The following is a 15585-nucleotide window of genomic DNA, read 5'->3' as shown; positions in this document are numbered from 1 at the left end:
CACTATGAAAACCCAAGTTGAAAGGTTATTTAAGGAGCAGAAAGAAAGCCCACAGGCAGGAATATAGGGACTGAAGGAGAAAGTTAGGTTAGATAAACCTAGGAGGTACATAAGGCTCAAAATATGTGAGCCCTGCATGTCAATGTAAGGATTCTGAAAATATTTTGGACTTCCTATGAAATTTAAGAATTAGGAATTTCAGAATTAGAAAATTAGGAATTTATATTCATGGAAGCTCTATTTTGGATAATCTATACTCGTGGCTTGATCAAGATTTTCTGATTTGGACATTTAGCCCTGGATTCCAGGTATGAGCCCTTAGCTGGAGGTGGAGATTTCAGACTCATAAACCATGGAAGTAGATGAGTTCACTTGTTTAGTGTGTGCAGAATGGAAGGGTTAAGGGTGGGGCTCTAGTTACAGAAGGGAAAGTTAGCAGAGAAGACTGGCCAGATCAGAGGGGAAGGACGTGACCCAGAGGACAACAGTGAAGGCAACAGTAAGAGAAGTTAGATTACTAGTAAAGGTCTTTGCAGCTTGCAATTTGGAGGTCTTACTGATAACAGGTTCAGTTGCTAGATTCAGACAAACTTATGTTGCCATGGTTTTATGACCAAACCAAAGTGAAGAAAAAGAGACAATGAGTATAAACATCTTTTTTCCCCCAAAGCCTCACTACGAAACTTCTTCTTCTAGGTAAGAAATAAAAAGAGGAACTGGGTTTGCCCTCCTGTTTGAATATCTGAAACACCAGACAAAAATACATGAAACAACATTCAAATACATTGGACATCAGGCAGTAAAGGACAATGATCTCTTAGAGATGGGAAACAATTGAGGGGAGTTCTATGACTGTCTCAGCCCACTGCATGAAGAAATTATCCAGGTTGCAGTGTAGAGCGGGAACTGAAATAGCTGAAGTTTATGAGTAGAGTACCAGATAAGGGAGAGAACACTCAAAATCTTCAGAGTGTCCAGCTCAAATATATAATGAATTACTGATCATATCGTGCACATGAAGAAATCACCTGAGAACAGGAAAAGATGTGCTTAAAAGGATGAGAGGAAACAGTGTCCAGTGTCCACAATATAATCCTGTTCCAACAGCCAGATGGAAAAGTTTCATAATTCAGGGGACATCAGCTATCAATTAAAGTAAGAAGGTGCTTTCCTTGAAAGTGGGGAAAATTAAACGTAGACTAAAGCCAGCTCTGGGCCCACGTAATAAAAACCTTAGATGCAATGGATCAAACTACTTCCAGTTTTTTAAACTGTGTCCCAGAACAAGGCTCAAAAATAGTTTTAGGACTTTAAAAACATCCAACAAAACAGCAAGATAAAATTTACAATGCCTGACATCCTTTCCAAAATTATCAGGCAGACAGAAAAAGAAAATACAAGTCATAGCAAGGTAAAAATAAGTCAATCCAGGGTAGCACAGAAGTGACACCAATGAGAAATAGTAAACAAATTATTATTTATGTATATTCAAGAAGCCAAAGAAAAGATTGGACATAATGAGACATGAGAGAAATAAAAAAGTATCCAAATTGAAATTCTAGAGATAAAACTATATGGTCTTTGTAGTGATTACACATTGCAGAGGAAAATATTGGTCAACACACACAAAGAACAAAGCATACAAAAACAAACAGACCAACAGTGAACTGTGGGACAACATATACTTATGATGTGACCTAGCCATTCTATCCCAAGCATTTCCCTAAGAGAAATAAAAGCACATGTTGGTACAACGGTTTGTAACAAATGTTTATAGAAACTTTATTTGTAATAGTCCAAACTGGAAACAACCCAAAATCCATTAGCAGTTGAATAGATTTTTTTAAGTTTAAATTATATACATATAACAAAATATTCCTACTGAGCAATAAAAGATGAATTATTGATACATGCAACAACATAGGTGGATCTGAAAACAATGATGTAGAATGAAAGAAGGCAGACAAAAGATACATACCATAGAATTGCATTGATACAGCTCCAGTGAATGCAAAGGAAGCAGATCAGTGGAGAAGGGGAACAGGGACAAGCAGAGGTAGGAATTACAAAGGGACATGAGGAAACTTGATTGTAGTGATGACTTCACTGGAATATGAGTAAGAATATGCCCAATGGAATATGCTAAATATTTGTAGCTTACTGTTAGCCACTCAGTCATGTTTGACTCTTAGCAACCACATGGACTGTAGCCCGCTAGGCTCCTCTAGCCATGAAATTGTCCAGGCAAGAATGTTGGAGTGGGTAGACAATCCCTTCTCCAGGGGATCTTCCTAATCCAGGAATCAAACCTGGGTCTCGCCCATTGCAGGCAGATTCTTTATCATCTGAGCCACCAAGGAAGCCCCATTTGTAGCTTAGTATATCTCAATTGTATTTCAACAAAGCTGTTAAGAATAAGCATAAATAAATGATTTTGAAACAAAGGAAAGAAATGAATCAGCAGCTCGAAGTGCCTCTCTTTTTATCAAGAATGGAATCAGAGTTAGAAAGTGTTTTGCTCTAACTTTAGCAAAGGCTCTTTCACATAAGCATTTCTGAGCAGCCCGAGAGCCTGGCATCTGTGTTCCTGGCATATGTTTGTGTAATGTGGAAAGAGGAAGTCACCTAAGTGAAAAGGATGTTGGTCTTCAAAACCTCACACACACACACACACACACACACACCTGGGATTGCTTGCTGCACAATAATTGATATGTAATTCAATGCTGTTAAACAAAACAACATGTCAGTTTAACAGAATCACTTGTCATTTTAGCATGGAAATAACTTGTAACTTAGTGCTTTAATTCCTTAACATGCCATTTATTTAGGAAGATTCAGACTTCTAAAAGTATTCATTCAGGGAACTTTAAGACCTAATCCACTACATGAAATCCTGATCCTGTAAAAACAGTTTATGACTCTTTCATACAGAATATTCATTCTGTAGGTTTAATGCGATGGGCAAATTAATGATTTTTTTAACCTGTTTCAATTAGAACCCACGTTCTCAATCAACGTTAATCAAACCTATTTGGCACTATTCAACGGCCAGCAGATAGAAGAAAATTGCTGTTCATTTGACTACCCGGTCGATTTGGACTAAAAATTTTCGTTCGTGCTTTAAGGAGTCTCTCCGAGGTTAAAACTCCTCTCTTTTTCAGCAAACCTAGAAAGTGTCCCACCTCTGAGGAGTTCTCAGTCGCTACACACTGTAGGGTTCCGACTGGACTCCCAGCGTTCGTGCGAGTTCTTGGAGAGGGCCAATCTCCACCAAAATCAAGCTGGGAAAAGGGACTAAGCCACAGAAGATTTTGCTTAGCCCTGGAGGAGTGGGGCGTTGGGGTCCTCTAGCTCGGGACTTCGCGCAGGCTTCTGGGAGCCGCTTTAGGCGCAGGAAAATCCCGGCACCAAGTTGTCTCCCCCGAAAGCACTCAGAAGCGTGTCCGCGCCCTAGCCACACGGATCCCAGAAAGCCTTCACCACGAAGCGGATAAGGGTACCCCAACCCTGGTGCCCAGCTGGTGGTAGTCCAGGTGACGGGCGACAGAGATGATCTGGCTGCTCCTATCTCTGGCAGGACTAGACCCGGGCGTGGAGGACGGCAAGGTTTGGCCGCCGCAGGAGGGCAGGAACTTGTGCTTTGGCGTGGTCCTGCGCTCTCGGGGCGCGCTGTTGCGCTAGCATCCTGCTAGCTTCCCTTTCCTGGGGCCTGGCTGGCGCTGGCAAATTGGGGGTGTGGGTGGCTCCCGGAGCCGAGGCTTGCGCGGCAGTAGCTCCCCTCCCTCATCCCCCGCCAACGGGGGCGGGAAGCTGCGAGGTGGGAGTAGCGGAGCGTGATTGCCCGAGGCCCCTCCTGCCGTGGCTAGGGAAAGCCATAAAAACCCTGTTGCAACCTGCTCCGGACACCCCCTTCTGCCGGCTTTCACCCCTAGAAGAGGCGCTCCAGACTACTGAGCCCTAGCCGCACAGCCACGCCCGCCGGCCAGCCAGCCCGCCACCGTGAGTGCCAAGACCCACTTACTTGACGCGAGCCGAGGGAGAGGGGGCGCCTGTGAACTTGCCGGGGGCGCTGGGAGGGTCGCGCCCCGATACCTAACCCCTACGCTCGGGGCTTTCAGGCGCCTCGACGCGGGCTAGCCCTTCTTGGCGGCTAAATTCTACCTGCCCCTTCCTGTCCCCTCTGATGGTACAGCTGCTCTCTCCCCGACCCTCCTGGCTGCGCCGGCCCTCTGAGTTATCTTTTAGTGGATAAGGAGGGAGAACACGAGCCCCATCCCAGGGTAGCTGGCAGTTTCCTCGAGGGTCGCCGCCTGGAGGGAGGTTTCCTAGGCAGCGCTGCGCGAATGAGGAATTCCCGGAGCTTGGAAGAACCGCTCCCTGCCGCCTCTTGGGATCTTTCGGGTCCGATCTGAGACCCACCGGCGGGGCAGCCGTTCTCTCCCCTCTCCCCGCCAGTTGCCACCCCGAAGTACTGTTTGCCATCACTGACGAGCTCCTGCAGCGGGGCAGATCAAAACTGAAAAAGGAGAAACTTCTTCCTTCTAACAGGGGTTTAGGGAAGAGAGTAGAAAAGAGGTAAATTCTCAATGCAGAGGGAGGAACTTCTAATCTGTTTAAGTGTTTTAAATTGGCGCCGGAGCCTCCCCAACTCAGCGCCTCTCACCGCCGGATCGTTGGCTCTGCTACTGGACCAAAGTTGCTCAGAGTTTTCGGGCGGAGCAGAGGGGCCGGGCCAGAGCAGATCTTGACCTGAATCCACAGGATGGCCTCACCACTCTCTGCTCCCTCTGCGTGACTGGGTCGAGCGTAGATTGAAGGTTGGGGTGGGGGGGTGGTAGGAGTGGGATGGGCGCTGGGGGCAGAGGACGAAGGTGTGGAGCGTGGGTCCTCTGAATCCCCTAAGCCCCCCTTCGCTGCATCTTCGGTGTCCGCAGATGCTGGGTAGCAAACGACTGGGGTTGTCCGGACTGACCCTCGCCCTGTCCCTGCTCGTGTGCCTGGGCGCCCTGGCCGAGGCGTACCCCTCCAAGCCTGACAACCCCGGCGAGGACGCTCCAGCGGAGGACTTGGCCAGATACTACTCAGCGCTGCGACACTACATCAATCTCATCACCAGGCAGAGGTAGGTGGGCTGCGCGGGGCTCACGACTCCGGGAGCGCCCCACTTGCACACCCGGAGATCATGGGCATCTTAAAGGACAAGGACCTTTTCTTTTTATTTTTTGTACCCCAGGGCCAAACAGCATCAGGCACATACTCAGCTCTCAGTAAATGTTTGCACAGGGAGCAACTGCCTCGGCCACTACTGTCAAAATCCTGATCCCCAGACTCAGGTCCCCCAGTCTGGGTGGCTGGCTGGCCATTTCCTCTCACCCATCCCCTTGTCTTTTTTGTTCTTAGAGCAATTGGGGGACTGTTTGGAAACCTGGATAGGAAAGTACCCAGTGAAAGGGGTCAGGAGGGCGCTGGGGAGGTGGCTATAGCTGAGGGCTGCAGGGTATATAGAAAAATAACAGCACAAGTTAAGGAGGAAACAGCTGGGTCACCAAAGACATTGCCAGATGTTTCAACCTGCCCAGACTGAAGTGGAAAGACAAATAGAACTATTTTCCCCCTACAGTGTTTTTTTTTTTTTTTTTCAGTCTGAATCCCTTACCTGAAAATCCTGCTCCTAATTAGAGATTTAGTATGAAAACATTAGTCTAAAATGCTGAGACTTTTCCCATTTCATAGCAGGTGAGTTGGGAAAAGAAAATGCCCACTTAGTGCTCTTTTAAGGAGAATCTTACAATGATCTGTTCACTTTAGGATGAATCCAGGAATTACATGTAATTTGAGAAATTGTCATCTTTATTCTGAACCCCTAGAAAGCTAAAATGAAAGGCCACATTTCACTCTCAACATCAAATCTTAAGCAAAAAATCAAATCCAAACTATTTTAGAAGTAACATAGGATTTAAAATTTGTTTCTAAAATTAATTCATCTTAGTTTTGAATCATTCAATTTTTTAAATTAACTGAGATGAAATGTCCTTAATAAGCTGAAAACAATGAGCTTTTTACAAAGTCTTATGTTATTTAGCATATTTAAGTTATATTTTTAAAGTATTGTTTTTTGTTTGTTGTTTTACTATATTTCAAGGAATAGTTCGAAAGAATTCAAAGTGGGGGAGAATTTGTATTAAAGAAAACTCTAACTTTGATGAAACTTTCTGTTTCATCAAAAAGCTTTTAAAGTACCAATTTATATGAAATTAGAAATATATGAAAGTGCTAGAATTAAATAGTGTTGGTTTATGATCCCTGAAGTCTGATAATTTTCAGTAGTGAAAGCAAGAATGTCTTGTATCTTAATAGACCTTCAGAAAGTTAATTGCTTCATATTCTTGCTTATGCATCATAAAGACCAGAGAAAAATCTGTACAAATTGTTTTTTTTTCCTAGGAAAGACTTTGTTAGTTATTTATAGCATATAGTCTGTAAATTAGTTTTAGGAAGATGATTTTTTAAACCGTTACCATTGTGTAAAGCTTTAGCATTTCAAAATATTTTTCTAGGCATTACTTTGTTCAGTCTTTACTGCAAAGCTTTGAAGTGACTATAATTATTGCCAGTTTACAAATCATGAAATTAAGGACATATCATGAAAACTTTTTTTAGGAGTGATTAAATTGGAGCCCTTCTCTTGATCTCTGGATGTTGTCACTAATGTCAGCACTTAGAGTGATCTTCAACACCTTTGATGAGGAGAAAATAAGGGAAAGGGCTAAGATTCAGGTTAGCAAGTGTTCCTGAAGCAGTTTCCTATCTCGTGTTCATATAAGTTCCTTCTTAGAAACACTCAGAGGCTCATAATCTGCACCCATCACCTCCTTTCTATACTCTCATCATCTTCCCACCACACACATCCACTCCTATGCACATTTGTATTTTTGAAATTACGTTTATACACATGCATTTTAATTTGGTATAGATGGTACTGTGATATTCTCTTTCCTCCCCTTTTCTACTTGGTTCATGTTCTAAAGCTATATACCCCTGGTTCATTGCTTCCAAAGGTGGCATTATTTATTCTGGAGCCTAGATCTACCACACTTTATTTTTACAGTCATCTATATCAGTGATTCTCAACTGGGGTTGACTTTATGCTCCCCAAGACGTTGGGCAATGTCTGGAGACATTTTCAGTTGTCATAATGGTGGGATGGGATGGGGTGGGGTGGGGTGGGGTGGCATGGGGGCTACTACTGGCATCTAGTGAGTAGGGGCCAGGGACACTGCTGAACATCCTGAGGTTCCTAGGACAGTCCTTAACAATAAATAATTATCCAGCTCAAAATGTGCACAGTGCGAAGACTGAGAAACCAGTCCTGGACTAGAGTTTCTTCCTCCTGGTCTCATTGTTATCATCTGGGGAACTTTTAGAATATACTGAGGCTGAGCTGCACCCCTGAGGAGTTAAATCAGCATCTCCCAGAGGGTGGAACCCGGGCTTTTCCAAAACCCCCAAGGTGATTCTAATATATAGCCAGGTTTGATTTTCCTAGAGATGCTGTCTTTGAAAGGTAAAGCATTGTCAAGAAGAAGGATAATCCAGAATTAATCTGAGATGGGAGAACAGTCATTGATGCTGCTCTGGGTACCTACTACTTTCTGACTACAAATTCTGTGATTGCAGACTTAGGTTCTCTAATGATAAATTGGAGAAAATATTCACCAGTTCTTTAATTCACTGAAGCATGATGAAAATAAATGAGTTAAGGTTGCCCAGGAGTTTTAGGATTAGTAAAATCAACTGATGGACAGAATAAATACATATAAATTGTTGCCTATAGTCTGATATCACAACACCAGAAAATCTTTGAGGAAATCTCACAAATGATGGGGGAGAGAGAGTTGGTTTTGCTTTTGTGTTCCTTGAGTCCCTGCAAAGGAGCAGTAATAGGAACTCTTTCCTCCAAATTTAGATTTAATTGTGCTTGATAGGCAGCTAGCATATACTCTCTATCAGCTTTGTTTTGCTGTTTTATCTGATATCTAATAAATTCACAGTAGACTATGTTTTTATTCGTGAAAAAAGCAGCTACTGATGTCCAATGCTTTTTTTGAGAAAGGGAAAAATAGTGTCTTCAAAAAATTACAACTTGGTGTAGATTTCTCAGCTCCTTTAGCAGAGAGAGACAGACAAACAGACCAGGTCCTCACTCACCTGGAGCCAGCAGCATATACTACCCTGGCAGGAAAACATAACCTTGAATTCATATATTGTTCTACCCATACCCTGCTATGGGAGAAAAGAGACCAAGAACATTTCTATGGACCAGTAGGTTTCCTTTGTATTTTCAGGGCAGATTAAAATCACGTCAGGAGAGAAGACTTTTAGCTTTTGGCACCCTGCATTAACATGGAAAATATAGGACTCAGAATCTGTTGGTAACTGTGAGAATGGATGCATTTCAGCAGCAGTAATGTGCATTTCTGTTGCTTTCAGAGCATTGTGACTTACAGTGGGTATTCATCAAGATTCTAATTTAAGCAGGAGTTATGATTTTGTTTATGTTTTATATTTAATACCATAAATCTTTCTTTTCTAAAGGTATTTATGGTTTCTCCAAACTTGCCTTAAAGGACTTTTACTCCCCCAACCTGTTTTTTTTTTTTTTCCAGATACGGGAAACGATCTAGCCCTGAGACCCTGATTTCAGACTTCTTGATGAGAGAAAGCACGGGAAACGTTCCCAGAACTAGGTATGAAAAGACTTATGTGGGAACACTGTTGCAGAGCTCAAGGTGGTCAGGGAAAGGAAATCAGAGAGGACTGATAGAAGAAGGTGTTGGGATGGGGTCCTCCAGACCAGGTAAGATTTGGACAGAAAGAGTGATGGGGAACAGAGCATGGAGGACCTTTCTCTTCACATACTCATTTACAAATCTCTGAACTTGTGGGATAATATTTTCTGATTCAACTTAATTTGATGCTCCTTTGAAATTTTCAAATATAAATGATTTTTGCCTCAAAAATTACTCTATAGAAAATTTCTAACTGGCTTAGATTGGGGAAGCATAGGGTATGCCCTAATATCTACATTGAAATAACCAACTGTCTGTCTTTGGCGAGGTAATCTTTAGTTCTTATAGTCTATGTGGAGGATCTACACATCCTTGGAAATGTTCCCTCCTGGCTTCACTCCAGTCATGCTGGTTTTACAAGAAGCTGTAGATAAATCAAGGGGTGCTCCTGTTTACTTTTTGACTTATTTTAGTTCATCTGATGTCACACTGTAATTTATCACATTCAGTATAATGAGCATTGAACAATGTGTTATTCTTAGGGCTTGCTTGGAAACTTGGGGCTTTCTTGGAGTGTGGAGCTGCCTTAGGACAGGTGCCCTCTAATATCTAGATGTCAAACATTGGGCTGGGGTCATTCTAAGTAAAGACTGCAAGTGAAAAGACGCCTGCTCCTCTTCCTTTTCAATAGCTGGCTCTCCTGTCCCAGGCCCACTGTCCCTTCCCCCAGTAAGATGGCCTGTCTACCTCAAACCCAGAGCTCTACAACATCAAGAACGAAGCTCCCCAGAAGAGGTCACTAGAACACTTGCTCAGTGCATGTGACTGGCTTGTCATTCTTCATTGGGTTCTCCCTCTGTTCTCTTGTGAAATGGCCAGCCAGAGTGAAGGTGCAAGTCTAGAGTTGTCAGGTTTGTTTTCTCTGAAGGACACACAATTTGGATTGGAATAAAACTCCAGTGCTCTTGTCTCTGGTGGCACTAGCACAGACTTGAGCAGCAAATTCAAGGGAAGCAGGTGGAAAACTCATAAGGGTGGTTTTAAAATACTGAGCAATACATGCTTTAATGTTTCATTGATAGGCATATGATGTTTGTCACAGTAATAAGTTTAGGATATGCTATATCTACTCAGGATTAGATATATAATCATCCAGACCGACCTACAGCCTTAACGCTGTTCTTTGTTTTGTGGCCCAAAGTCATATGGCTGGTGCATGAAATAGAGTTAATTGTACTCTGATTGACAGCTTCAATCATGTGCACTTAGGAGACAAAACTTGACAGCCTTGAAATTGCCTGTGAATGCGATTTTATTTAAAAGGGTTCTTTATAGTCTATTAAACAGCATCTTACTACATAAAAAGCCTTCTAGGAAAACACAGGAAGCATATTCAGAGTTGAATAACAATAACTTTCTTTTTACAGTTTCGTGTGATTCCGGTAGTTTTGATCTTCAGAAATATTGCAGAGCTCTTTGGCTTCTTTGATAAATGCAGAGCCTTTTAAATATTCCCTCTGAGATTTGCCTGAGACTCCCGTTAACATGAGTGAAGCTACTCAGCTGGGTCTCTGTACATTATGCCACTGTCTCCCACTCTGATATTCTACATGGTCTCCTATTTAGAATGCCAGCAGCCTTTTCAACAGTTTCTGATCATCTTTCAGTTCTGAGCTGGATGTCTTACTCTTGCAAGACTCCCAGGAAGTTAGAAGCTTCTCTTACGTGCTTTGGTTTTTGTGTTTGACAGGCTGGAAGACCCTTCTATGTGGTGATGGGAAATGAAACTTGCTCTCCAGTCTCTGCCTCTTTTTCAACCCCCATTTCATCCTGTGAAACTAGAGTCTGCCAGTCCTCCCAATGCATGCAGCCCCTGTGCTCACCTCTGCAGAGTTTCCCTTTGTTGTCATTGTAAATATGTATGTTTAAATAAAGCACTATGCATTCAAAAGTATATGCTCCTCAATGCAAAATCTGCTGTTGCAATAGTGAGAAATATTTGAAGTTATTCATTAAATCACAATCTCCCTCAAGTAGCAGATTCAAGGTTTGTTTCACCAATATTAAAGCAGTGGCTATGGAAGATATAAAGATATGATTTATGATGACTAAGACTCAGCTGTGGGGTGTGTGTGTGTGTGTGTGTGAACAGCAGACATATTTGAAACACTGGGCAGGGCAATGCTAATTTGGAACAATTTTGCTGAACTTTTCCCCCATTCACAGGGAATTCTTGTTAACCTTGTTAGCCTATGCTGTCAGCAGAAAGGGTTGCTGTCTAATAGAACCTTCTGCAAAATGTCCTGAATCTCCTCTGTTGAGTATAGTAGTCACTAGGCACATGTGACTTTTGAGCACTTGAACGTATCAAGTGCAAACAAGGAACTGAGTTTTACATTTTAGTGTATCTTAAATAGCCCTGTGTTTCCAGCGGCTACCGTAGCAGACAACTCAGATCTGCACATTTTCTTAGGCCTCTACTCTTAGAATTTGAGTAATAAACAGAAACACACTGAGTAGGATAATTATCTTTTCACACAACATGGGGTATGTTAATTTAGCTACAGGTTATTAAACGTCCCCTCTCTTTCAGGTACTTATCTGCATAGGCTTAATGTTATTAGATTCTTATGTGTAATTTCTAAATCAAAGAAATGGGTCTCATTCTATAGTTGTACTTTGAACTGCACTCTAAAAATATGCATAAATATTTCTATGTGATGTCCTAAAACTGCTTACCAAATCCCTGTAGCACATCATGACTTAGGGAATTGTGTGGTATACAAGATATTCTGTGTTAATAAAGCATTCTAATGTTTTTCCAGTGCCCTTATGAAAGGAACCAAAAAGACCCCTCATCCCTTCCATCACGTGAGGACACAGCAGGACAAGGGTTGGCTATGAATCAGGAAGCAGGCTCTTACCAGACATCAAACCTGCTGTTGCCTTGATTTTGGGCTTCCCAACCTCCAGAACTGTGAGCAACAAATCCCTGTTGTTTTTAATACACAAAGTCTATAGTAATTTGTGATAACAGCCCAAGTGGATTGAGACATTCCTAATAAACAAAAATTCACTTCAAGAAATATAATAGGAAACTTTAAATTTTAAACTTTAATTGCAAAGCTACATTCCAAGAGATTCCATAGTAGTATTTCTGAAGCATTTACAGCCTGATAACCATGCTTGGAATGGGTTTAAATGCAACATGTCACCCATCTATCATTGCAAATTATAATCATCTTCACTAGAGTTACAGTAAGAACAAATTTAACCTTCATTAAAGAGATGCCTATGCAGATGACACCACCCTTATGGCAGAAAGTGAAGAGGAACTCAAAAGCCTCTTGATGAAAGTGAAAGAGGAGAGTGAAAAGGTTGGCTTGAAGCTCAACATTCAGAAAACAAAGATCATGGCATCTGGTCCCATCACTTCATGGGAAATAGATGTGGAAACAGTGTCAGACTTTATTTTTTTGGGCTCCAAAATCACTGCAGGTGCTGATTGCAGCCAGGAAATTAAAAGATGCTTACTCCTTGGAAGGAAAGTTATGACCAACCTAGATAGCATATTAAAAAGCAGAGACATTACTTTGCCAACAAAGGTCCATCTAGTCAAGGCTATGGTTTTTCCAGTGGTCATGTATGGTTGTGAGAGTTGGACTGTGAAGAAAGCTGATCGCCGAAGAATTGATGCTTTTGAACTTTGGTATTGGAGAAGACTCTTGAGAGTCCCTTGGACTGCAAGGAGATCCAACCAGTCCATTCTAAAGGAAATTAGTCCTGGGTGTTCATTGGAAGGACTGATGCTAAAGCTGAAACTCCAGTACTTTGGCCACCTCATGCAAAGAGTTGACTCACTGGAAAAGACTCTGATGCTGGGAGGGATTGGGGGAGGGAGGAGAAGGGGATGACAGAGAATGAGATGGCTGGATGGCATCACCAACTTGGTGGACATGAGTTTGAGTGAACTCCGGGAGTTGGTGATGGACAGGGAGGCCTGGCGTGCTGTGATTCATGGGGTTGCAAAGAGTCGGACACAACTGAGCGACTGAACTGAACTGAACTGAATGAGCAACATAGTCATTATGAAGTAAATGTATAAGAATTTATGAAGCTGTCCTCTGATCCTAGTTTTATTTGACATACTATGAGGTATAAATTGTGTATGTTTTTTGTAGATGTCACTGTGTTTTTATTTTGATCCTTTCAATGCTCATGCTACATTCAAGTAGAGGATTATCTCCCCCATTTTCACCGGTGAGGAAGCTGAGGCCCAACGTAAGCAAATGACTTTTCCCACCTCATTCAGGTTAGGGATGTTTGATGGCAGTTGCTCTGTTTACAAACTCAGGCCTGCCTGGTGATGTTTCGTGGAAGAAGTCGGTCAAGACCAGGTCACATATAATCTAATTAAGAACATAGTCATGACACACTTAAAACAAATTAGAGAATAACAAATAAACCATGCAAAAGGCATTTAGAAGAGGAAATGAGTGTGGGCAGAATTAGCTAGAAGAGACTTCACAGAAAATGTGAATGTTGAGCTGGGATTGAGTACATTCTGGGTAGGGTGACCAGTTAAGCTCCACACAGAGGTGGGTTGGCTCACAGAGTGGCCAGGGTTGGATCAGTGAAGAAAAGTCCAAAAATGACCAAACTCATTCATCCATTCATTCATCACACACGTACCATGTTTTGAGCACCTAGAACCTATTGGACATTACACTGCACACTGGGGATACAAAGATCAATAACAGTTTCTCAGGGAATTTGTCACCTAATGAGGGAGACATGTAGTTACGGTGTAGCGTTGGAACTGCAGAGGTGGGCCTGTTAGAGTCTGGGGTGTTAGAGGCTTCCTTTCCACTCATCACGTCTCCCTTTGCAGTTTCCTGACAGAAGAGCTATAGATTTAACAATCAATGGGCAAATGGAGAACAAAGTAGCTGATGGGCAAGTATCCAGTGAAGTCAAAGGCAGGGCTGCCCTAAGCTAACTCAGGATGCCTGGCTGAGGTCTAAGCCTCCAGAGTAGCCCAGTCCCCACACAAAATCTCAGCTCCCTGGTGGGAAGTGCAGGAACAGTGAGGTTTGTGGCAGCTTCCCAAGCGCACTTACCTAAACAGACACACAGACAGGAAGAGTTAGCCTGCTGTGTCCAGCAGCAGATGGAGGAAGAAAAGGGACACTCAAGAAACCATGTTACCTCCTGGTACAATGCCCCTGCCCATGGGGCAATGTGGTCCTAAGAATCAATCAGAATAGCAACTTCATTCCGTGCAGATGCAGACAGTAAAAGAGAGTAGAGGAGGAATGCCCGGAAGCCTCTACTAGCCAAGACAAAACCTGGGCTTTTCAAATTCAATACACTCAAAGTTGTAATTCCCTGTTTCAGGGGCCATGATATCTCCTTGCTCTCTAACAGGGAAGTGGGCATGAGGTGTTTCAGGAACAGTGCAAGAACACCCATCCCAGGCTGGGAAGAGTGGAGGAGGAAGGGCAAATTTCCTGGAGTAACTGATGCTTGAGCAGAGGTTTGAAGGGGGATCACCAATTGCCAGATGAAGAATGCAAGGTAGGATAGAGAGGACCTGCAGGTATGAGAGAACAATACATATTTTGAGTAGTTTTAAATTATTTGTGGTTCGTGTACTTTGAAACTGACCATGTGCTGGGCTCAGACCTCTGAGTTACTATTCTAAAAGCAGAATCCCGTGTAGGATGGAATCAAGCCCCATAGCCACCCCAAACCCTTTTCTCCCAGGTATTCCTCCCCTCCAGCCCACCTGTCCTTCCTATAGACTTGGCTCTGGGAGAAAACCAGCCCCTCTAATAATATTCTTCATTTAGCCATATCAGGACAACTTCTCAGCCTGGGAGTTTCTAATCATGATCTTATGGACAAACCTACAAGTTCAGAGAATAAACATTTTAGAGTTGGTTCTACTCCCTAACTCAGGAGAGATACAACTCACTTTTGCTGTATTTTAACGGCCTAAATACCTTCCAGCCTCTTCCCCTGACTAAATAAGGAACAGGACAGAGGAGCAGATAAGAAGAGATGGAAAAATCACCATTTGTTTGGGACTTCCACATCATGATACAAAGTTTCTTCCCACTAAGCGAAGAGGGCTATCCGGAGCTAGGTCCACAAAAAGCCTCCATGTGCCCTACTGATGGCAGGAAAGCAAATAAGAGGGCAGATAATCATTCCTCTCTTTCTGGTATACCTGCATTATGCTAGCAAGAGAGTTCCAGGAAAACATCTATTTCTGCTTTATTGACTATGCCAAAACGTTTGACTGTGTGGATCACAACAAACTGTGGAAAATTCTTCAAGAGATGGGGATACCAGACCACCTGACCTGCCTCTGAGACATCTGTATGTAGGTCAGGAAGCAACAGTTAGAACTGGACATGGAACAACAGACTGGTTCCAAATAGGAAAAAGAGTACGTCAGGCTGTATATATATTGTCACCCTACTTATTTAACTTATATGCAGAATACATTATGAGAAACGCTGGGCTAGAGGGAGCACAAGCTGGAATCAAGATTGTCAGGAGAAATATCAATAACTTCAGATATGCAGATGACACCACCCTTATGGCAGAAAGTGAAGAAGAACTAAAGAGCCTCTTGATGAAAGTGAAGGAGAGTGAAAAGGTTGGCTTGAAGCTCAACATTCAGAAAACTAAGATCATGGCATCCGGTCCCATCACTTCACGGGAAATAGATGGGTAAACAGTGGAAACAGTGGCAGAATTTATTTTTTTGGGCTCCAAAATCACT

The 15585-nt window shown here is 42.7% G+C and overlaps 1 protein-coding gene across 1 annotated transcript; it reads left to right on the top strand.

The window, feature by feature from the left end:
* Positions 1-3891: 3891 nt before the first annotated feature.
* On the top strand, positions 3892-10722 carry NPY (neuropeptide Y). The gene is made up of 4 exons (XM_055420255.1): positions 3892-4002; positions 4938-5125; positions 8670-8750; positions 10543-10722. The coding sequence occupies exons 2-4, from the start codon at positions 4938-4940 to the stop codon at positions 10565-10567; spliced, it is 294 nt and encodes a 97-aa protein (XP_055276230.1). The 5' UTR covers positions 3892-4002; the 3' UTR covers positions 10568-10722.
* The last annotated feature ends 4863 nt before the right edge of the window (positions 10723-15585 follow it).

Source organism: Moschus berezovskii, chromosome 3 (assembly GCF_049115385.1).
Source record: "Moschus berezovskii isolate FMDL1 chromosome 3, NW_MosBer_1.0, whole genome shotgun sequence".
Classification (NCBI taxonomy): domain Eukaryota; kingdom Metazoa; phylum Chordata; class Mammalia; order Artiodactyla; family Moschidae; genus Moschus; species Moschus berezovskii.
Note: the sequence above shows the minus strand (reverse complement) of the source record. Positions and strands in the feature narration are given on the sequence as shown.

Bases quoted from the DNA above. Each gene is read 5' to 3' on its own strand.
- NPY (XM_055420255.1), top strand. From the start codon at position 4,938: ATGCTGGGTAGCAAACGACTGGGGTTGTCCGGACTGACCCTCGCCCTG. The intron at 5,126-8,669 runs GTAGGTGGGCTG...TTTTTTTTCCAG, and splicing joins AATCTCATCACCAGGCAGAG to ATACGGGAAACGATCTAGCC. The intron at 8,751-10,542 runs GTATGAAAAGAC...TGTGTTTGACAG, and splicing joins GGAAACGTTCCCAGAACTAG to GCTGGAAGACCCTTCTATGT.